The 23,320-nt window shown below is 38.2% G+C and overlaps 1 protein-coding gene across 4 annotated transcripts in view; it reads right to left on the bottom strand.

Annotated features, from left to right (window-relative positions):
- EPB41L4A (erythrocyte membrane protein band 4.1 like 4A) overlaps positions 1-23,320 on the bottom strand; it is a 120,459-nt gene that overhangs the window by 68,032 nt on the left and 29,107 nt on the right. For all 4 annotated transcript variants that reach the window (XM_086868088.1, XM_086868090.1, XM_086868089.1 and 1 more), the window contains exon 2: positions 2,304-2,408. In XM_086868088.1, coding sequence (XP_086724214.1) covers positions 2,304-2,408 — 105 coding nt within the window. The remainder of the gene's footprint in view (positions 1-2,303; positions 2,409-23,320) is intronic.

The raw sequence follows: 23,320 nt of genomic DNA, 5'->3' as shown, positions 1-23,320 counted from the left end.
ACCCTTAATAAGAAAAATGTTTCTTTTGTGACTGGTTTAAGTTCTTTAAAATATATTGCCTTGTCTACTTTGCTACTTTATTCATCATTCAGTTAAATATACAGTGTGACAAAAAGACCCTGACAGTACAAAAAATAAAACTTTCCCCACAACAAGCAATATATTAATAGGTAGCCCAACCCCCAAAACCACTTTTCTCCTTCTGAGACTAACTCAGGACCATGATTTTAAAACTAGTAGCAAGGTAACTTTTTTTCCTCTTCCCTTAGGAAATCTACTGTGGTCGACCCAAAAAATATCCAATCCAAAATTCAGATCTAGGCTTCTTGCCAGCCATTACAGGACTAATTCCCACAACAGCCCAGAGAGTTTTAGCCACAGACAGCCTGCAACTAAATATATGCTTACAGCTAAAACACAAGGTGTTTGTTGTGTGAAAACTTTCCATTATACTGACCATTCTTAAGAGCTTACAAAATTTCACTAAAAATAGCAAGCTAGCAGCATAAAACCACACATCATAAAACACACAAAACTACACACAGTAGCACTGTTTGGCTCATTTATGAACTTTCTAGGTAAAGGAACTTCAACTTTTCATTATCTTTACACAGACAAACAACGCAAGCAGGCTTTTTCACAATTGTTTGTCACAAAAGGGCCCAGGTGCAAAGGCAGCAGCACACACGAGGCCAGTCACTGTGGCAGCACCTACATGGCAGGGCAGGAGCACCTCATGGGCTTGCACACAGCTGAGGTCCCATACCCACCTGACAAAGGCCAGTGCTGGTGCAAAGCAGGCAAATGGCAGAAGTGGGATAAACACCTTCCTAATCCATGGGAAAATCAAGAATCACGGTGGCTTCCTGACATTGGGCTGGCCAGAGGATAAAGCCTAAAGCCATCATTAAACTTGCACCACTGGAGCATGACATGAGAGAAAAAGCAGAACAAAAGGATATGCCCTAAAAAGTGCTTTTATGTGTCCCTTTCACAATAGAGGTGCAATCGCCTTTAATATTAATATTTTCATATACACCACTAAATATACCCTGTGAAATATTCCCAGGAATAGCCATTTCTATTTTATTTGCAACCACAGCAAAAAAGAAAACTCTTCTGAGAGCAAAAAATACCTACCTGCTCTTCATTCACACCTCAAATTCCTCAGGGAATCAAAACAACTGTTTTTAATAGTCTACCTTTAGTTCACAGCTGAATCTGGCTTTCATCTTCATGGAATTAAATGGTTAGAAGCTTATCAAGAAACTAAATTCATCAATTTCTGGACTACAGCACAGAAGTTAAAATACAGGGAATGGGGCAGTCTGTAGCTCTCAGTAGCAATCAGTAATCTTCTGCTTAATACAGGTCTAAATTCAGTCTTTATACGATCAACTACTGGTTAACAGAAGAAATTGGCAAATATTTAGCCAATTCAGTATGTTATTTCTATATATAAATGAAACAGGATCTACATTATCATCACAAACACTGGCTTCCAAACTGTAATGGTTTGACTTAATTTAACCATAGGCAAGGCACTATTCCCTTCATAATTTCAAGGTAGTATGAAGACCATCCTGTCAATACAGCACTGGTTCCTGTTGCTGGGCACTCCCTGCTCCTCACCTCTGCCTGCAGCAATCCTGCACCAGCCTTTGACGGGGCAGACAGTGCTGCTCCAAGACACTGCCTGCTTTGGCTGAAACATCTCAGCCTGGCTGAAACATCTCCTTATCTGCTTAAGACAGTAATGTCCCAGCAGAAAAAGCCTCAGATGTGGGGTGAGTCCCTGTCAAGGAGGCTCTGGAGACCATGGGCCCGGGGGCACAGAGATGGTTCAGGCAGAGTGAAAATGGCACTGCCCAACACACCCTGAGACAAGTGTTCAGCCAGCGTGGCAGTAAGTGAGGCAGGCTTTGATGCACCCAGGGATGCTGCTTCCCAGGCACTGAAGGGCCAAGTGAGGCTGAGCAGCACAGAGCACCAGGCACTGGCTTCAGGGCACAGTGTTAAAGAGGAAAAAAAAATATCAGTCCTACTATCATAAGGTAAGTGTTTACTATTTGTACTTTCTTGATTTAGTTTCCAACATCATTCAACATTTGATTCCATTCCTATCTAAGATGTGAACGGCTATTCCAAGACTTTATTGCAAACAAAAGAAATTATTACTGGAAACTTGAGCCAGGAAACAGTGAAAGTTAGGGGAAGTATGACAATCTAATGCTTTACAGGCAAACAGCACAACAGGGTAAAATTTATACGTGGCAAATCCAATCTGCTGTGTTTTTACTCACCGTTTGATGACTTCGGTCACAGTAACGCAGTCCAAAGTAATCTATTTCCACCAGGTTTAAGTGGCGAAATACGTAGCCCAGGACAACCGACCCTTTCGTTGACTTCTGTGGGAAAGAATTTACAGAGCCTATTCACAAAGATGCTCTGCTTTTGTCAGCTATGTGCAGTGGCATTCATGCATTCAACCAGCTTTGTCTATTAAAAAAAAAAAGAAATTGGGCAGTTCCCAGTGCCTTTTAACAAAAATTTCAGCAGTACAGATGAAAATATTTTACATGTTTAAGAAATAACTGTGTGAAATACTGTTAGGAAGGTAGTAGTTACACAATACCAAAAGAAAAACAAACAAAAAACCCCCCACAGTTCTGGTGAACACAGCATTTTTCAAATCCCATTCACCCTTCCAGGACAGACCTGTCACTCAAACTCTGACAATGGAGATCAAGAAGCAAAACTGCCCTTAAGACCTAAATTGTACATCATTAACTTCTCTGTTACTAATCTTTGTAAAGAAGGTTAGGTTTTATTTGTTTTCTTGTAAAAAAATTTTTGATAGCAGAAGGGGGAGCAGTCCAACACCCTGAATTTAAATAGCACTTCATTAAGTGTGTACAGCAGTATATGCAAACAATGCTGGGGACAATATTGCAACAACATTGTGCTGTTGAGAATGGTCTATAAAAAGCTCACTTCTACCTGAATGCCTTGTATTTGTTGGTTTGCCTGGCAGCCAACAACAAACGAGGAAGATGGAGAATAATTTACACAGAATGATCCCCCAGCTCAGAATCAATTAGAGCCTTTGATGATTACAGTCCTAAATTCCATAAGAAAATATGGTCATATGTCATAATTAGGTTTTGCTTAACTGCTTCATATTTTATAAACTACTAGAATGTAGTAAAATCACCACAGAGAAAAGAAACAGAAAGTAGAAGCTGTGAGATATTGTTTGTGGAATTTCACTTTCTAACCTATGAACAGATAATTTCAAAATTAAAATAATACTGATTAAAAAGTTCTTTAACTTAGTTCTGCTAGTGTAGTATCAATCACACCACAACAGTTAAGATCTATTTTTTTCAGCAGGTGCATTTGATCAGGATTAATATCTAATCCCATGAGCAGAGGCAATACAACAATTTCAGGAGGCCACTCACACGCTAAGCAAGCCATGACAAGGTAAACATCTCTGGTAGGTTGGAAATTGCATATCCATGCTATTCACCAGATTTACTATATATTTGCTTAAAGCAGGAGATGTACTTGAAAGGTTCTCTTTTGTCTAAATCCATCAGGCTGGTTGTTTACATCAAGCAACTTCAATTACATACTCCTTCAATGTGTACAGTGAGCCTTAATGATCAGCCACAAAACAGAGGGAAATCTGGGGACAAACATAATTAAGGTAGGCAGAAATTCACTGAATCTCAATTCATCAAGTTGGATAAACCAGAGCAATACAGTGATTTTATCATCTGTTTCATCAACAAGAAGCTGAACTCAGGTTGTGAGAACAAAGCAAGACAAGCTGTAGAGTGACTACCAGGAGCAGTGCAGAAAAAAGATGGAACAAAACAAAACACACCTTAAGAAAATACTAAAAATAAAGGTTTGAATACTAGACAATAGGGGTTTAAGACTGAAGTAGTAATTGTCCTTATTAGTTTTATTTTTAAATCAGTTGTCATCCAAAAGAAGCACAGGAGACATCCCACTAAAATGGACATTGTTATCTCATCATTCATATACTGGACTCAGTGACCCTGATGAGCCCCTTCTAACTGGAATGTTGAATGATTCTGTGTCATATAAGGAAAATTACCTTCAGCATTGTTAGCTATTTCCATCATCATTTAAACAGTACAAAAATGTCTTGGGAACCTAGGACTGGACAAGCATTTCTAGAAACAGACACAAGAAAAGTTCAAAATAAACAAGCAGCCCTGACTGGCCCATGCAGATAAATTATTGCAACACTTCCAGCTGTGCACTAAACATTCAGAGAACAGTTCAGACTAAAGGATTTGCCACTCAGAGTCGATGGTTTTTGACACCGTTAACCACAGTGGGGTCAGTAAACCCTTGCAGAAGGTATAAAGAGGGTTGCCTGCACCATGGCTCACAGGACACATCGAGTGGTGCTCACCCAAGCCTTGCTCAATTTCTATGATTGTGTGAAGTTCAAATCTGTTTGCTTTCAGTGAGCTTTCCACTCCCTGTCTGATCAGCACCATTATTCACAGCATCGGCTGGTTTTCTAAGCAGCACTGAGAAATACTGATTGAGGCTCCAAGATGAAGCTGTCAGTTTCCCATTTCACCTTACAATAATAGAACACAACCCTGGGAGTAATCAAAGAAGCTTAAGCCTTACTGAAGCTCAACTTAGATGACTCTGCACCAGTTTAGAATACAACTGCCCTTCTTGGCTGTAAGTCTGCTTCATTCAGTTGAGGACTGCACATGGAGTTTTTGGGACAGCTTTCCTTCCATGGACCCTAAAGCTGGCACGCTACCCCCAGGAAACACACAGATTTCAGACATGGTTTGCTTAAAATTAAAGCCTCTTTCCTTTCAGAGATAAAATGCTTTTTAACTGTGTTTTACTTAGAGAAAACATAAATGCCTGTTAATTTTTTCTCTTTTGATGCACCTCTATTAAAACTTCAGTAATTGCAGGTCCTGCAGAAACAGGTGGTCTGGCTGTGAGGAAAGGTTGAGCAAACCCATCCAGCTTACAATGGCTGGGGGCTCTCCACCTCTACAGCAGCTCAGTGCTTTGGTCACCCTCAATCAAAACAGACTGCACATTGTAGTCTCCACAGCCCTCTTTGCCAGTTCTTTTCACATCTTTCAGCAAAGCCTGCCCAAAACAAAGAAGTGCTTTGCAAGGGAACAGCCAGGATGTGCGCCAGGACCTATCCTCACACACTTCAAACCTCACCTTCCTTAACCTCGTATTTTCCCAGCACTGGTGAGTACTGTCCAGGTAAAACACTGACCCTTGGAGAAACCACTGCAGACTCATTTTCAATTGAGGTTCTCATTTTTAGCCACATGATTTCAGGGTTTTATGCAAGTAATTTACATCTTCAAGTCGAGTCAAGAAAGTAGTTTTGCTGATGAATCCCTTAGTAAGTACTTCTCAGTCCTGAAAGATATTTTTACCTCATTTGCTCAAAGTTTTGCAAACTAAGATAAACCAGCTTATTTCCCCTGATAAAATTACAGCAAAATTCAGCAAAGCTGGAAACCAAAACTATCAAAGACATTAACAGGATTACATTCACATCACATGGCATTGCAAAAATTACATAATCTGCCTTGCATTAAGCTCAGACTTGCAAAAGGCTTGCATTCTTAGGGGTAAACCCAAGTACATTTGAAAATACCATCAGCAACTCTTTCAAGAGAGAACAAAGAATTGTTTCAATGAGTCATAACATCTTGCTTTACATGTTAGCACTGTGGCTTCATAAACCAGAAAGGCAGGTTTATACTGGCTGAAGAAAATGACAGCCAGAACATTCAGGAGAAGGCTGATTTAAGTGTAGTTTTCTTAATCAAATTGAAATTATTCTTTTAAAAGCAGTACATACAGTACTGTGTTTTAATATATTCCTATTACTTTATATTTAGACACTAAAAATTCCTATCTTTCACACAACTCACTGCTTTTTAGCTCCAGTGAAGTTTTTCTTGTTGGGTATTTTTTAATCTTCTCTCTCATGTTGTACAGAGCAGTGGAGGCCATATGAAAATTATTACTGTCATTAACTGAATTTAAAGACAAAATCTCTGCCCCAGTAGGATCCTAGTCCCTCTATTGAAAGAAAAGAGCTATAGGTAGTGAAGCCTCTTGTTATTAAGATAGAGTAAAACACTGTCTCTTTTAGACCAAGCAGACATTATCACGCTTTTCTCCTGAAAACAATGCAATCCACACACTCTACCTCTCACAACCCAAAAAAAGCTAAGAAAGCTGCAGAAGAATCCATGAGACTTTGCTCAGAAAAAGGGCTTAGAACTTAGGTTAAACATAACCTTTGCCTTTTGAGATGCCCATCAGAGAATCCTCCCTTATGCAGCACACTTGGAGACCAAATTGCAGTATTTGCCCTGGGTAAAGGTTACTAAGGAGAGACCAGAATTATGCATAGACAGCATATAAACATGCGTGAGGGTGAGCAGACACAGAGTAGAAACAGGTGTCTACAAACAGCATTTTCTCACTTTTCTTTCTGGCCTATTGTTCCTCCTTACCTCAAGTTCAGAAAAGACTAGACACCACTGCAGTTTTCCATCCCCTTCCCCTGACAAAAGCAGCAAGGCATGAAGCTCTGAAATCAAATTCTTGGTTTTTAATAGTGAAGACTAAGGACCCCTTTTCCCCAAGGCAGTGTGCCACCCAAGCTTCAATTTGCACACCACATGTTCAAGCAGAGAAAAGTGTTTAAATTAAAAACGTTTACCATTTACAAATATTCACCCAGACAAAACAGTTTAATCTTAATTTCCAGAATGCATGTCCAAACAGAGAAGAATATACATTAGTGTTACTTTATATGTGCAAGGCATTCCCCAGCACAATCACGTAACAGAAGTAAATACTTTCAGAAACTGAGAATTTAACAAATACAAATGAAACATCACAGGCTGCCCTAAGTATATATCATTAAAATGAACCATCCAAAATGTACTAATCCATCCCTGCCTGTCTGCCTGTATTTCACTGGCAGCAGACATGCCAACATGTTTTCAGATGTTTCTGTTTGAGAACTCCTTGGATTTATGGACACAGGGACTCCCTACCACTGTTCCCAAGAACTTGACACAGTGTCTGACCTGCCTGGATGTAACAGATGACGCTGAATTCTCAGTGCTGTATATTAAGATACTTGTAGACCAATTTAGCTCTCACTATGGTCAATCCATTAGAAAAACTATCTGAAGATGCACCATGTTTTTCTTGGTTTGCAATTATTGTATCTGTCACAAATTTATCTGCTCAGGGGCAAACTCCTTGAAAGAGGGATACATTCCTAGGAGCATGGGCTCCAGCCAGTTAAACATCCCCCCTTGTAACTACTGCAGTACACTTTGAGGCACAGTCACAGATAGATGTAAATTAATTTACTTGACTCTAAAACACAGAAGAAAAAAAGTTAAAGCAATGATACTTTAAAAATGTTTGGCTTATGGGAAATTACTTCAGTTCAGTGGCGTCCTTATTGAGAAAAAGATGTAAGCAAGTATATTTATATTTATATACATGTATTTATATACCTGGTATAGTAATGCAATTTAGACCTGCACACACATTAAAAGGAATGCTCCAAGCAAGCAGCAAAGCCCAATGAAAAAAAAAAGACAAGTAGACAAAGCAAATAAGTAATGAGAAGACTACTAAATTTTGGAAACTTAACTAACCATTTACTAGTACTTTAAAATTGATCTCTCTTCTGCAATGAATGATATTTTAAAAAATGGCAGCAGCTGGTTCTGTTTAGGGGAATTCTAGACATATAAAGTGTATTTTAAAATCTATTCACTAATCTATCCCCTGATATTAACATTATCCAGTTCATTAGCATCTACATTCACCATATGACAGCTGAATTAAGCTACCAACAATAATGCATTTCAAGTTCTCACAGAAAAGAGCTTTTCTGAAGAACTGAATACCAATGAACATTTCCGTCATCCTCATATACTCTGAATAATTCTACACCTAAGAGAGGAACTATGACAATAATAATGAAATTTAAAAATAGAGAATGCAACCATTCATTGGGAATGGTGAACATGTAGGTTACTATTTTTTTTTATTTTTTTTTTACTTTTTGAAACTGCTTTTCACTCACAGCTGTGTGACCTGGTGTACCTTCTTGTCAGGTGAGGACCATTTACTCTGGGAAGTGAGCAGCTCCAGAGTACAGCAGTTGGTGGAAGCGTTACCCTGGCAGAGAAAGGATGCTGTACTTACTCTCAACACATTCATTCTAAATAAAGTAGGCATCCCCTATTTTCTAGATGATTTTCATTACATGGTTTCTGCATTTTTTTTCCATTGAAGTATTTCTTAAAACCTTTTTCATATAAACTTGTTGCAATTTTAAAAGTCTGGTTTTGCTGCTGCTTATTTTGGCATTCTTGATTTGCATTTTGTCCTCTTTTCAGTTATTTTGCCTTATTTCTTTTTTCTTTCATCTCCCTTTACTTCTTATTTTTTATTATGGCAATATTTCTCATGTTAGTTCTGTCAATGCACATAAAAAATATCAATTAAGGAATAAATGCATAGGTATAATCTTATTTGTATCAGTTATTCTAGTCCTAGTATGTTTGGTTCTATTCCTCCTATTTGTGATTTTGTGATTTCTGCCTTTATGCCAAATGGAGGCATTTGAGGTACCAAAGCCTCACCCTGTTTTCTTTTCCTATGGTCATCCACTTAAACACCTATTTTAAATTAGTTGTTGCATACATTTTCATGGAGCATATTAAACTGATTATGCACAGCAGTTTCAGAGCACAGGCACTTAAAATTTAAATATGTCACTTGCTTTGCTTAACTGCTTTAAGTGCAAGACTGACAAGGGAGAGTGTCAGTAAAGAGTTGAACTCTAAAAGGCTTTCAGAAAGAGAAATATAAAAATTAAAGATTAGACACTCTGTCAAACTGCTCAGGGATTTTACTATAACTTCAACTGTTAAAGAAGTAAGAAAGTTATATTCTTGTTATAAGAAGTTAGCTCAAACTATTAACTGGCAGAATGGTTAGAAGGTTTTTGGTGTTAGTTTGGGAAGTTTTTTAGGAGCAAGAAGAATGGTAAGGAGAAAAGGTCAGTGTACATCTTGCCGATCCTTTATTCTGCTATTTTTTCATTCAGAATTAATAACTGTACTCTCAGAGCTGAGCATACCTGCAGAAGCTTTTTTATACAGAGCTCCACTAGACTGAGCAAAAAAACTGTCACGGTATTGTGACAGTACAGCTGGCCTGGACTGGAAAGGTAAATCTGACCACAACACAAATCCAACTCAGCTAGCCTAGTTCATGTCTGAAAATGTCCCCAAATAAATTACAGGGGAGCCCCAACCATCCCTATTCCAGATTAGCAGGAAGTACATCACTGGCCAGAGATCTGGGCAGAAAGAGATGCCAACCAATTAACTAAGCCCGGGAATTTCCAATCGAGTACATAAATGAGCTCTGAACAGTAAATGAGGATGTTTTGTCTGACGAGCATCTGGATCTTCAGTCGTGGATTTCATCTCCCCACCCATGGGGAGCACATAACACAAAACAAACGACCTTCTCATGCTTTCTCTCCCTCAACAAAGCCCAAATTTGGTGCCCTGCTTACCACCTGCTCTCAGGCTTGCTAACCTCTTTGCCTTCAAGTCGCCTCTGTTCTTAGGATAATTATTTCTGCTGCTCTCTGACTTTTACCTGTCATCCCCCCGTTTTTCTTCCCCCTCCTTTAGTCTCTATTTCTCGAAGTCTTGTTAATGCTCTGCTCATGAAGCCAGCAACTTATGACAGTAATTCCCAAGTAAATTCTCCTGGTTTTTTTAAACCCTTTCTTTCTGAATCCCCATGTTCAAGAGTAAGGGCTACAACATACAGCACATATAGGGGCTTAAATCTTCAAGTCAATTCACAGCTTAGAAACTTCTATCAAGCTCAGTTATTTTTTTTAATAATTTCTTATATTCTCCTTCTTCCAAAACAATGGTGCTAGCATGTTTTTATCATCTGATTCCATTAATTGAACTGTGTCGTGATCAGTCAAGAAATATTACAAGAGAAAAAGTTACAAGAAAAACAGTGGAACCTCCTCAGATTCAAAACTAATGGAAAAGACAAAGAGGATGTAATTCTTGAAAGGACAGAGACACCTTTTCTCTGGCATGGGTGAGTCAGGGAAGAAAGAGAGGGAGAAGTACAAAACAAAAATAGTATCTTTCTCAATTCAACAAGCCTTTCAAAGCACACAGATGTTTGGAACTTTCCTCTTCCACCCCAAACCCCAGGGAGTCCTACCCCACCAGAGAGCTGCTCACATCCCAAAAAGCTTTTCCCAAACACCTCATAATTTTTAATATTTAGAAGTTTTATTTCCAGTTTGATGAAGGTCAATTTCTCATTTGGACTGACACCACCAAGTTACTTACTTCTGCAGTGGTGACAGACAGTAGGTAAAGGCATACGTATATTATCCTGGAAAATGTACATACAGTTTCTGTGCATCTTTGATAATTTCATTGCCATGGTGCTTCTGAGAAAACTGATTTCATTCTACTGGAAACTTAATTCTCATTTATATTTCTCATAATAAAACTCTCAACTTTCATATTTTTTAAAAAATTGAAGATTGACATTTTTTAAAACGCATTCATTTTTTGTTTAATAGACATTTCTTATTAGAGCAATGGAGGCTACACTATAAGTATTTTTGTTCTAAAAATAGTTTTCCAGATATTCTCATTAACAAACACACACACAAAAAGAGCAGTCAACATGTTTGCACCAGGACAAGAATAAGTTACCCATTAGCAGGCCATAATGGCTGTTAATGGGGAACTCTATACACCTGCATTCTCTCCTTCCCCTTCTAGAATTTCTGTCTGTCCTGAAGAGATGCTATCCTGTGCCACACACTGCATGGGCTCATGTTACCATTTTACTGGTGCTGGGCTGCATTCAACTTCTCCGGGCTTGACTGGGGAAAAAAAAAAACCAACAAAACAAAACCAACATAAAAGCCCCTGCATGGGAAAGGAAGGACACTCACGGAGCCGCGGCAGCAGAGGGACATGAAAAGGAGGTATCCATCACAGCTCCCAGCTCTTGTATCCCTCTGCTAGTGCTGCCTGGCCCCTCACACCCACACTCACGGTCAGACTGCCTCATTCAGCTGCCAATCAATTCCCGAATCGCTGCAGATTCCAGCCCTGCATATTCAGCAGATACAACAAAATAACAAAATCCAAACCAGCTTTTCTTTTTTTTTTTTTTTTTTGGCTTTTTTTTTTTTTCTCTTGTAGAATGATACACCTGCACATAAATAAACACAGAACGCAAGTGTTAAGTTGAAATAGCAACACACATAGTAATTTAAATTTAAGGCATCGACAGAAGCTGCAAACCATTAATTCACTCTTTTGTGCGTGTGTGGCCGTGTCACCAGCAGTTGTTTCCCCTCCCCCCGCAGCTCACACAGGACTATCGCTGTCTCCTGCCTGGCATCACTGCTCATCCCTGCCTGCCACTGCTCTGCTCCTTAATTAGATATACCCATGGCGTAACCTAGGGGCTTTTGTGTGCTTTCCCGAGCCACTTCCCAGCTCCCTGCCCTTTCCCACACGCTGCCTCATTCCACAGAGCATCCTCTGACAGCATCCTCCATGCTCACACCCCCTTGTCACAGACACTGCTGCTTCCCCCAGCCATACATCCTAAGTGTCTCCTGTGAACTGCACTCAATCCTCCCTCCACTACCCTGACCCACCTCCAATCTGTTTCTTCATTCTCCCCTGCCGACTTTGCCCTTGTTCCCAAGTGAATCAAGACAGGAAATTTCTCCATACTCCCGTGTTGTGGGACAGGTAAAAGCAGAGACACCTTTGACAGCTCCAAATGCAAGAAAATTGTTTTCGGTTTTGGTGTCCAGACTCAGGCATCAGAAACACGGGACCTGATAGGGCCAGTGTGAGACAGCGTTCTAACAGGACTTCACTGATAAAGTCTAAGGAAATCTCTCATCAGAGAGAGATCCCAGCATCTTAAATGGTCTTATATTAGGCATATCTTAAAAAACCCCTGAGAACAACATATTTCTGGCATGGTGACCATGCTGACAGCAACAGTAGTCTTTGCTCCAAGAGTTTCTCAGGAAGAAGTTCCCTCATTTTCTTTTTATTTGACAGCTGTTTTTTCCTTGTTTTACTCTTGGAAATAGCTACACTGATTTTAACAAAACTTTGTGAAATAATTCATTGTAGAGTTTGAAAGCTGGTGAGTAGAAAACCTACAAAGAGAACAACCAACTCCAGTAGGGCTAACAAACCTCTCCTTTGCACCTTCCCATCGGGAAAGTCCTACAAGCTTCTCACACTGAATTTACACCTATTTACTCAGAGACTTCATTAAAAGGTCAGTATTACTCTGAACAAATTCTTGGGTAAGGAACTGTAGTAATAACACATCTATCTCCCGATAAAAAGGTAATGCACAAAATATTCTGTGTGGTTCTAAGGGAAACTGTGACATATTTTAGTGAGATATTCTTTTTCTGTGACCTCCATTCTTTTTCCCTTTTAGTAATTAAACCTCTCAAGTAGTGACTTGACGTTAATTACAGCCATTCAGGCAAAGTCCCTGCTTTATCACTGCTTAGTCTTCACTGGATCCTTAAAATGGGTAGTATATTTTGAAGTGCGTTTATATGATATGGGAAAACTGCACAAACCAGCAAACACAATCTGCATGTTCACGTACTCATCAATAAGATTGCCACAATCTCTTTATTTTTGAGACGTGTTTAACATACCAAATTTGTTGGGGAAAGATGTTTTTAACATGAGGCTACAAACCAATTAACTGCTATACCTTGATTTGAACGCTATTCCTGCAGAAGGTTTTTATTCTTTGATATGGAACATTCAAGAAACTGAAGATCTTATACATGGTATAATATGATATGTTATACATGGTATAATATGATATGTATGATATATACTTATATATTTGAGAGTTGTATTTTTACACATGGTGGCAGCTTACCTATGTAAGTTAAAAAGAATATTCCATACAATGAGAAAAACAAACAAACAAAAATAAAAAGACAACCTAACCTTAATTAGCATCTCTACAATACATCTCCATGAAGGAGAATATAAAACAATTATATACATGTGCAAATCTAGATTAATTTCTTTATTGCCAGCTGATAGGCAGATTAGTGATAAGCATAGCATAAAGATCCGTACACAAACAAGACACACAGACTTTTTCAGAACCAGATCCTTCTTTCTTTACATTTAGAACAAAACTAACAAATATGTCTGTGCATTAATAAAAGTTGCAGAAATGTAAGCAGTTAACCCCTTAATGCTCACAGTCTCATTATTGTGACTCCACTGAAAAAAGGCATCCTTGCAGCATCTCCATCATCAGACTCAAGAGGTTAGTTAATGAAATGCCCCAGGCATACCGCCCTTTCCTATCTGTTATATTCTATGAGTCCACTTATACATCTCAAGCAAGAATTGAAACAGTTTTTTAAACAGCTTGCTGACTATAGACATGAAATCTCAAACATATTTCACATTAGGAAAAAAAGGAGTTGATTATTACCAGAAGACAACAAAAATCTGTTCAGATTTTTCACTGGTGATGTGAAAATAACTCGCTCAGATTTAAGTAAACATGAAACTCATTACTGACTTTTAAGGCAGAGAATTTTAGATTAATGTTTGAAATAAGATTTTAAGCCTTCAGCCTAAAATTTGCTCACAGTGGAGCTACCAGGCTCATGAGCTTAATCACCTTTCTTTGGACCCAAACAGCACCCAGCTACCTCCGAATAATTGGAGTAAAAAATTGATAACTGCAATAAAAGCAAAATAAACCATGAAACTGAAGGCTGATTGTAAAAACTCTTCTGTTTAAATCCCAAGATTGAAGGGAAGCCACTGGTGTATTGTCAAGAGTCTCCAGCAGAGAATCTCCAGTTCTGTTACAGCTGTACCCTGTCACAGAGCATTAGATGAACCTCAAACAATCATGTTTTAAAGGAATTATTTTAAATACTGCATATGCCCAACAAAATTCTTTCACTGCAGGCAAGTTATGACATGTTCTTCAGACCAGACCATTACATTTCAAATAGAAGATCACTACTTTCATTTTTAACTTGCTCAAAATGTACTTGGTTATGTCCAAATCTTAAAGGTAAAATTACTCATCTCTGATCTGTATTGAATACAAGACTTCTGGCAGCATTACTTTTGTTTACAGTAAATTTAACTTACGGGGTGATTTAGACAAAATCCTATTCACACTGAAATCCAAAGGTAAAAAAGAAAACAAACATAAAAACCCCCACACAACCTTTTACTTAAAGACAGGAGGTTCACACCCTTCAGTTCTGATTGCTTGAGGATAAAATAATGTGCTTTGCTTAGAGTAAAACCAGCAGCATATTAGCAGAACTAAATAAAGTAATAGCCTCTAGGCTTCCACTAGTATTTTAGTTAAGAGGCACCATTTCTGTAAATTTTTAAGGTCTAGCACTTAATGTGGTCCTCAGCCATGCCCATACTCATCCCTTTGTTAGTGAGCTGCTAAATGAGATATACCAAAGTTGTGCTTCTTGAAGTTCTACTGCAAAGTCAGTGACTCTCATTTTCCAGAATCAATTGTGACTAAACACCCTTCCTTGTAAAATATAATATTTTAATTTTTGCATCTTTTTTCTTTCTGGTGATATGAACTCCTGCCAACAAAAGTTCTCTGCTGACAATAACCACATCTGGACTGTTACATAAGACAACACCCAAAACCATATTAGAACCTAAAGCTCTTTCTATGTACATATTTGTAAAATTATTTTAAAATAACTGAAGAAGTGGAGGAGGCTGTTTTATTTTTTAGGACACCCCCCAAAATACTGATGTTTCCCAGCCAAAGTGAGATTTGAAACTTCATCCCATGTAACTAATAAAAGGAAGACAGACACTAAAATTGCAAGATTTTCTCGTTCCACTGAAAGGTGCAGTTCTGTATGAGTCAAAGTAGGTTTCAGTAAATCTTTTCCAGTGTAAAAGTCTAAACCAAACACCATGTTAAAGATTCATCCCAGCACTATTTCTCCCAAGCTCTGCTCCTCAGACACCACATTGTACTACGATGTCTCAGCCATGACTAAGGATCAATTTCATTCATTTATTTATTTCATTCATTTGTTTTCCCTATTAGCTCTAGCTGAACTACCCACATAACAAATGTTCTCAATGACAGTCTCATCCAACTTCCCAGTTGTAACAAATCTAGCAGCTCTCACCAAGATGCCAAAGGTGCTTGACATCCCCATCCCTCTGCTAAATAGAGTGGATGCCAGCCCACACAGCTGCTCCTGGGAGCATAACTCATCTGGTTTCAATGAAAATGAACCAGGATAGCAGCGATCTCTCAGTTAAACTTCACAAATCTAATGGATTTTGACTTGCCATAGCCTGCTGATGTCTCAGTCAGAAACCTGCTGGGAATTTTAGGCAGGTATCCAATCAGCATGAAAATGAACAAGTCCCCCAGGTTGCAGAAGTTGCACTGGAGTAGTGATCAATTATCCCAGCCACAGCACAGAGCTAAAGGTCATTTGGTATATCCAGTTATGCAAAATGTATGACATTTTAGCTGGAAATTGGCCATCTCCCAGGCAGAGTTATGCTGTCGAAATACACAACTTACATCTAGATTGGGCCTGGGAGGACGACAGCACTATACCAGTGACGTACGTAGCATTCATACAGCTAATGAAGGAGGTGTATTGCCAGCGGCTTTACACCCGAGGCCCAGCCTGGACCTGCTGCCATGCAGCACTCCACCAAAGTCAGTGACTCAGGTCATTCATGGATGAGTGGGCAGCACTACCCCAGTATCTTCCCTACATTCTAATATAAATTTTAATAAAAAGTAAAACCACAGAACAGGCAAAAAAATTCTCACTGATAGAAGGATGATCACAGATTATCCCGGCTAACTAAGAAAATATGGAAAATACTGAATTTGAACGCTGAAAGTTTGCCTGGTCCCACACACCCTCACTTCCTCCCAGAGTAAAGTAGTTCTCACTTCTTTGCAGTCAAACAGTTCACTCTTTTACAGTTGTCTGACAGCTTCTATAAACTCAGCTATTACCTAGCTGTCCCTCCCTGCTCCACGAGCAAAAACTTCTGGGAGCACTGAGAAGAAAGGTGACACTGACTCCATTAGAGAATCATAGAAAAGTCAAGCTGGAAAAGCCCTTTAGGATCATTGAGACCTATCACTGACCCAGCACTGCCAGATCTGTAACACTAAACCATGTCCCCAAGTGCCACATGACCTCATCTTTTAGATATTTCCAGGGTGGTGACTTACCCACTTCCCTGGGCAGCCTGTTCCAGTATTTGATAATCCCTCCATAGAGAATGTTTTCCTATTATCCAATATAAAATTCCCCAGCACTACTTGAGGCCATTTCTTCTTGTCCTATCACCTGTTCATGGGACAAGTAACCAAGATTCTCCTTCCAGGTGGTTGTAGAACAATAACGTCTTCCTTGAAACTCCTTTTACCCAGACTAAACAACCCCTCTCATCAAACAAATATTCCAGACCCTTTCCCAGCTCCCAGAGAAGTTTCCCTTCTCTGGACATGCTCCAGCATCTCACTGACATTCTTGTTGTGAGAGACTCAAAGCTGAACACAGGATTTGAGTATTATCATAGTCTGAAATAAGCTGCTGACGTTTCCTCAGGAAAGGCAGTTGATGGATTTGAGGATGTCACATTTTGACACAGAAGCAGCACAGTATGAAAATCAAGTGCAAGCAAGTTAAATAAAATTTACTGAAGACAAGTTAAGTAAGAGAAACCATCACCCCCACTTGCAAAGCTAGATTGAGAATGGCCCATGAAGGCTGCCAAGAAACACATTTTGCTCAGTTCAGAGCTGTTGGTTGAAGCAGAAATAACATTACTGTTTTGCTAAATGAGGGGAACCCATCTGTTATCCCATTCAGAGCTGTAATAACCCAAACAACACTGGAACTTCCATCTTGGGTAGGGGACAGTTATCACTTAGGCCAAATTATTTGGATAATAACTTTTGGAGAGGAGAGGGGCAGTTTCTTATTACTGTAGCCCTGAGGTAATGCTTCATGTATGTCCTCTGTATCACTCTATTTTAGTCCATCATTACAGGTTTAAATCTTGGTTTAAAGAAAGACCTAGCAATTAGCAAGAACAAAATCAGTGCATGTTTTTACAGAAACTAGACTACACCTAGCACTAAATGTAAGAAGATAAAAGTATGTTAATATTCAAGAACTGAGATGTTTGCACATTTGTATTGACTTAGTTTTGTCCACAAGTATCATAAGTACTATTAAAGCTCTTCCTGTTCTGATAGGAAAGGAAAGTCTTCTCTGTACCTATTCCCCCAGTAAGAATCTATTTTTTTCCATTTTTCACCTTCACATTTGCAAGCATGCTCATGCATCCTTTCTGTAACAAGAAACTAAATGCTACTTAATGCTTATTTGCATATTTATCTGCCTCTTCTTACTTTTTTGTATAAATCTGCCAAAATCAATACAGCTGAGATATGGCCAAGGAAACTTCAGTGTTTTATTCCTAAACCTAATATCATCACACAATACCAAGTTCCAAGCAGCTAAAACAGGTTAATTACCAAAATCCTGTTGAAGAAGCCTACACTTCAAATATACACCAGTGAACTTTACATTCATTGGGCAACTCCTTCTTTCAAATTAGAAGAAAAAAAAATTACAATCCTAGTAATGAAACCCAGTTTTAAGTTCTTTCTCTGGAGATTATAAATGCATTGCACAATTGACAATGACAAAAAAAAATTAGATCTCCATCTGGTTAATTTTATGAGTGCAACGAGTCTTAGAGACTCAAGACTTTTCAGGATTTCCAGCTGATACAAGTAGAAGAGCCTCAGCTGGGTTCACAGGGCAAAGACCTCTAAACGCACGGTGTTCAAACAGCTGTTACAAAGCAGATGGCTGCACTGTTCCTGGTGACAAAACTGAAGAAAATGTTTGAATAAGTTAGATGCACAGCTGTTGAAAGTCAAAGACATTGTTGGTTCACCAAACAGCAGAATATTGTAGGCCTTACTACATTCCTCTATACAATGTTTGCTCTCAGATCTGTCACAAAGGAGCAAAGGTGTGCAACTCTATGGTCAAAACCAAGTGGCACAAGTAGGCTCCAAATACTTTAGTGTTTGAACAGTCAGCCAGAGACATGGTTGTTTTGACAGCACTCAACTCATTGTGCCCTGATCCTGCATTCACTGTATAAGCAAGATACTATTCAGGAAAACTGTATTTCGTAGAAGGACTTATATACATAACATTTACCAAAATAAGCAAACATTTAAGACCTAGCAAACAAACTGGGAAGTTTAAGACTTCTATTTTATGGAAAAGGCAATATTTGGAGTCCAATCTTTTAGTAGCTTACTTGAGAAATAGATGCTCACTTAAAATAGCAAGAAGAATACATTGCCACTAAGACTATGAAGAGGGAAAATATTTCCTTTTAAGTCATTTTATAGACATTATAATATCTATTTTTGCCTGCTTTCAGAAGCCATACCCAAAGAAGCTAAGATCAGTTGCAGTTAATCTGGTATATTCACACTCCTACCATCCTGGGAAGGTTCTGGGTTAATTAGGATCAGAAGTTACACATCAAAAGTCTTGGTAATTTATAGTCACCGTATCTAGACAGGGATGAAGTACAACTTTTTTTTATATTGTTTATGGACCAACATGAGAAAATTCATGTTTATTCCTCACTCTCTCCTGGTTGCTTGACTTACATCACATTGATTAAGCCTCCTTTCTGTAGAAATGTGAGTTTATCCAAGTCCTACACAAAGATAAACCAGGATAAAGTTCTGCAGATGGCCACACAGGTGGCTAGTGGGTTGGAGCACACGGACATAACACACTGGGAGAACTTAACTACATTGTAGAGAATTCAAGGGAGGATGTAGTTACAGCAAGAAACAACAGACTCTCATCACAGATGCAGAGTAAGAAAATAAAATGATCACAAGATGTAGCAAAGGAAATCCCACACTGGAGAGGAAGTGCAAAAACAGGCTGCCCACAGTCACAGGTTACAGAGCTTCTGCCATTAGAGAGACTAAAAACTTACCTGGGAAAGTCCCTGCTCTAACTTGGAAGGAAGATTAACTCCATGACCTCGTTCCAGCTTTATATGATCCTATCACACAACTTAACACAGCCCTCAAAAGAGAGACAATTAATGCTGTATCATTTTATCTGCATTTGTGTGAAATTAGACTAGTATGTGAATAAGTGGAAATAGTAGTCTGGGGTAAGGATGCCCGTATCCCCGGCTGCCAAGGATGTAAGAAACCTTTCTCATACAGACTTTTTTAAAATAAATGTATATAATTGATAGAACTATAAAAATAGGGTGGAAAATGGGAGGTAGTCTGTAAAACTCTCCACTCCTAACAGAGCTTGTACAGACCTCTAGTAAACAAACATTATCCGTACTTTTCTATTGAAATGGTTATGAACAGTACACTTACTGTTCCAAGACATCAGAGTATTGTTTTGCCAAATTCTGCTCACTTTAACTTTGAAAATATTTTGAAAATATAAATACACAAACTGAAAAATATTTTTATGCAATTGTGACAGCATATGATTAACTCGTAGTGGACACTCATAGTGACTATTCCTACAAAAATACTTTATGTTCCTTTTTATACTGTTTATATTTATACAAAAGGAAAGCAGGAGTTAAAATAAGTTACACAAATCTCTTAGATGTTAACTACAACTCTTAATTGCAGTGAGATATTCCAATGCTAACCATCAAGTCAGCTTAACATTAAAAGTAAACCCACCAGAAGATAGGTTATACACCAAGTCAATTACACAACTCAGCTCTGTTTACCTATAGCAAAATTTCCAGAAATGCTGCCTCTGAGGAATTTCTAAAGAGAACTGTTAGAAACTCGAGGTCAGCAGCACTTGTCATGTGTTCTTTTCAGTAATTATTAACAGAAGACTCTTAGTTCAAGCAGACTATTTTCAATAAATTACTGTGCTGCTAACAGAGCCACTTTGAAAAAATGTCACAAGCATCTCAGTGACCCACTTAAAGCTATTTCAATCACAGCATGATCTGATAACTTAGTATTAATTATAACATAAGATGACTGACTTTGCAATTCTTACATTTACTTTTGTCTTTCATAGCTCTATTCAACCAACTTAGCTCTATGTACTAGTATGAGTTATTACTGTTGAAAAGAGAAAATTATGGACAGCTTAAACAGGGTCAGCTATAATCGCCTCTACTGTAACAGGAAAATGCTTTGACTTTCCTCTAGGAAATGCAATACCAAACTGAATTTGCTTACATTTATCAACTAGATGAGGAAAGAAGCCCAGTCCCAACAGAAAATGGAAATCAATCTTTCACTCTTCAGTAATTACTGCTGGCAAAAATGAAAACAGAGCTTTGCCATTACATAGAGCTGATTATCTCAGAACTTAGCACCAAACTTATGGATGTAATTTCTGCCATCTATGTCACAGAGTGAAAACTGCTATGTTTTTGAAACATTACGTTGAGAGAGAAAAACATTTCTAATGCACAACTTATAATTGAAAGACATAGACAGTTTTCTTACTAGAGCTTTGTAACTCAAGCAGTTCACAGCAAAATCTGTAGCTACAATTTGTTTCTCTTAAAGATTAAACTTCATTCTTCATTTATATATGGAAATGAGAAAGACAGTGTCTGAAAAAATGCAGCATTGAATACCAAATTCCAAGGATCTTCATCTGAATTTTTTTCTATTCCTTTTCTTCTATCATGGAAGAAACAAATTCTGCCTATAAAACTCAGGCAGACTATGTAGTACCTCACAGTTCAAAGTTATCTCCAAAACAACAGTTGCAAGTAATTTAATGATTAAAAAAAATAAAGAACAAATTCATTAAAAGCTGCTTGTTCCAAAGGCAAGATGTTTTTTAGTTGCAATGAGCAAAGCCCTGGCTCATAATGGGCTAGGCACCATCAGAACTGTGTAAGTTTAGCATTTAAAAGCAAAGTTCCTTTCCTGCCAGCATACTCCTTAAAACTTTATACTGAAATACCTTTCAGGGAACATTTCTTACACTTCTTTTGCTGTTTTATACAGAAAAATGAAAAAAAACATTCTGAGCTTATTTCATTAGTCAAGACACTAAGATAGTCTCCCAGGGCAAAATTATTAGCCTATTTCATAACCTCCACTATATAGGCAGCTAGATAACTGATGGCTTCTTCAGATTACACCTGTATACTGGTTTAAATAGGTGCAATCAATTAGCATGCAAGACATTTGTGTTAGTAATTCACAAGTGAAGATATTTATCCTACTGGTCCCTCATTTTCATATCTTTATAAAGCTGTTGGAAAGAAAATAAATGAATTCAAAATTTCACCCCAAATCTGTGGTACTGAAGCCCCAGGCTCTGTTTTGGAAAGGAATATTGTGATTTTTTGGACCCCACACAGATATGCCAGAAAATCTTGATTTAAAGCTTTTGCATTAGGAATTGGTCCAATTCCTCTGTAAAACAGGAGAACTGAATCAGGTCTCAAACAAGAAATTATGCTGTGGATGAGAAGGTCACCTGTTAGTTACACCATTTTCCATAGGCAGGTTCCACAAGAGCAACACATTTTAAATACAAAACCTTATTTCCAAGTGTTTCAAACAAACTCAGTTGAAGAATACAGAAGACTGTCATTAACATGGATTATTAACATTGCTGGTTTATTCTTCCATGTGGTGACACAATGCTACTGTCTACTTCAGACCTCCCAAACTCTTTGGAATCCAGTCCACATGGTCTTATCTCAGTGGCACCTCAGGATGCGGCAGTCCCCCATGTCCTCACATCCAGATCCTGCAGTATCACAGAGCTACCCTGAGGCTGAGGAATTTGCAGCAACCTGCTGCCAGCTTGAGAAGGCCGTGGCCATGCACCTGTGCCTGCCAGTAGCTTCTGGCATGGAAAGTTCTGAGGCATCCCAGCAGACAAGTTTGTTGCAAGCACAGAAGAAATTCTAAATGTATTCTAATGCATTAATATGCAACATCTGGTTTAATATCAGCCAGTACTCACATTATCCACCCAGAAAGACAGGTGAATTGATCCATTTAATTCCTTTGAAATTAAAAAAACCAAAACACTACTGAGGTTCCAGGATCCAGTAATGTGTTTTTCCATTAAAAACATTCCGTTTCTTAGAGAAATAAGTAAACATTATGTAAAAGCCAATTTAATTCCTAACTTGCTGGCCTTCAACCAGCACAACAGTACTGTGTTGGTTGGTGTTATCATAAAATTGGTGTATTTTCTTGCTATAAATGATCTTGACCTTTGCAGCTGTTAGAATGCACATTCTCAGAGAGCCTGTCTTACCTAGAGGCTCAGGTTATTTTCACAACATTGGGGTGCAGCACATGCACATAAATACCTGGGAGAACTTAACTACACTGCAGAGAATTCAAGGGAGGACGTAGTTAAAGCAAGATACAACAGAGACGGACTCTCATCACAGATACACAGTAAGAAAATAAAACGATCACAAGATGTAGCAAAGGAAATCCCACACTGGAGAGGAAGTGCATTTTCATTACAGGAAGAATAGTATTAATACGCACCAGTAGTAAAAACCATTAAAAAGTAGGTGTTTTACACCAAGGCTAAAGTGCCTTATAAATCCTAAAAACTTAAATTATCAAAAGTGTCAAAAATCTACTCCTTCTAAAGCCAAACTAACATGACATGTATTTGAAAAATCATTAAAAGCCACAAAACAAATTAAAACTAAAACAAGCATAAATAGCTTTTATAACTAGTACCTTTTTAAAATACAGCTAAATATTTTTGAACTACATTAAGTGGTAGAATAGAACTGAATACATCAACTCAGTGCTAACACTGGGGAGGGAGAGCAATCATCCACCATGACTATGGCCAAACACATGTATAACTTAGTATTTTCTTAATATTTCAATTTATCCAGTACCCTTCTTCATTAACATAAGCAGCATTATAATAACCCTTTACAATAATATATTCTTGTTCTAATTCAAGGAAACCAGGCTGCTAACATTTTGTGTCCAAAATCTTTATGGTTATCAGGACTAGACTTGGCTG

The sequence above is a fragment of the Cyanistes caeruleus genome, chromosome Z (genome assembly GCF_971803275.1).
Source record: "Cyanistes caeruleus chromosome Z, bCyaCae1.hap1.1, whole genome shotgun sequence".
Lineage (NCBI taxonomy): Eukaryota > Metazoa > Chordata > Aves > Passeriformes > Paridae > Cyanistes > Cyanistes caeruleus.
The sequence above is the reverse complement of the archived record's forward strand: the minus strand, read 5'-3'. Positions and strand labels throughout refer to the sequence as shown.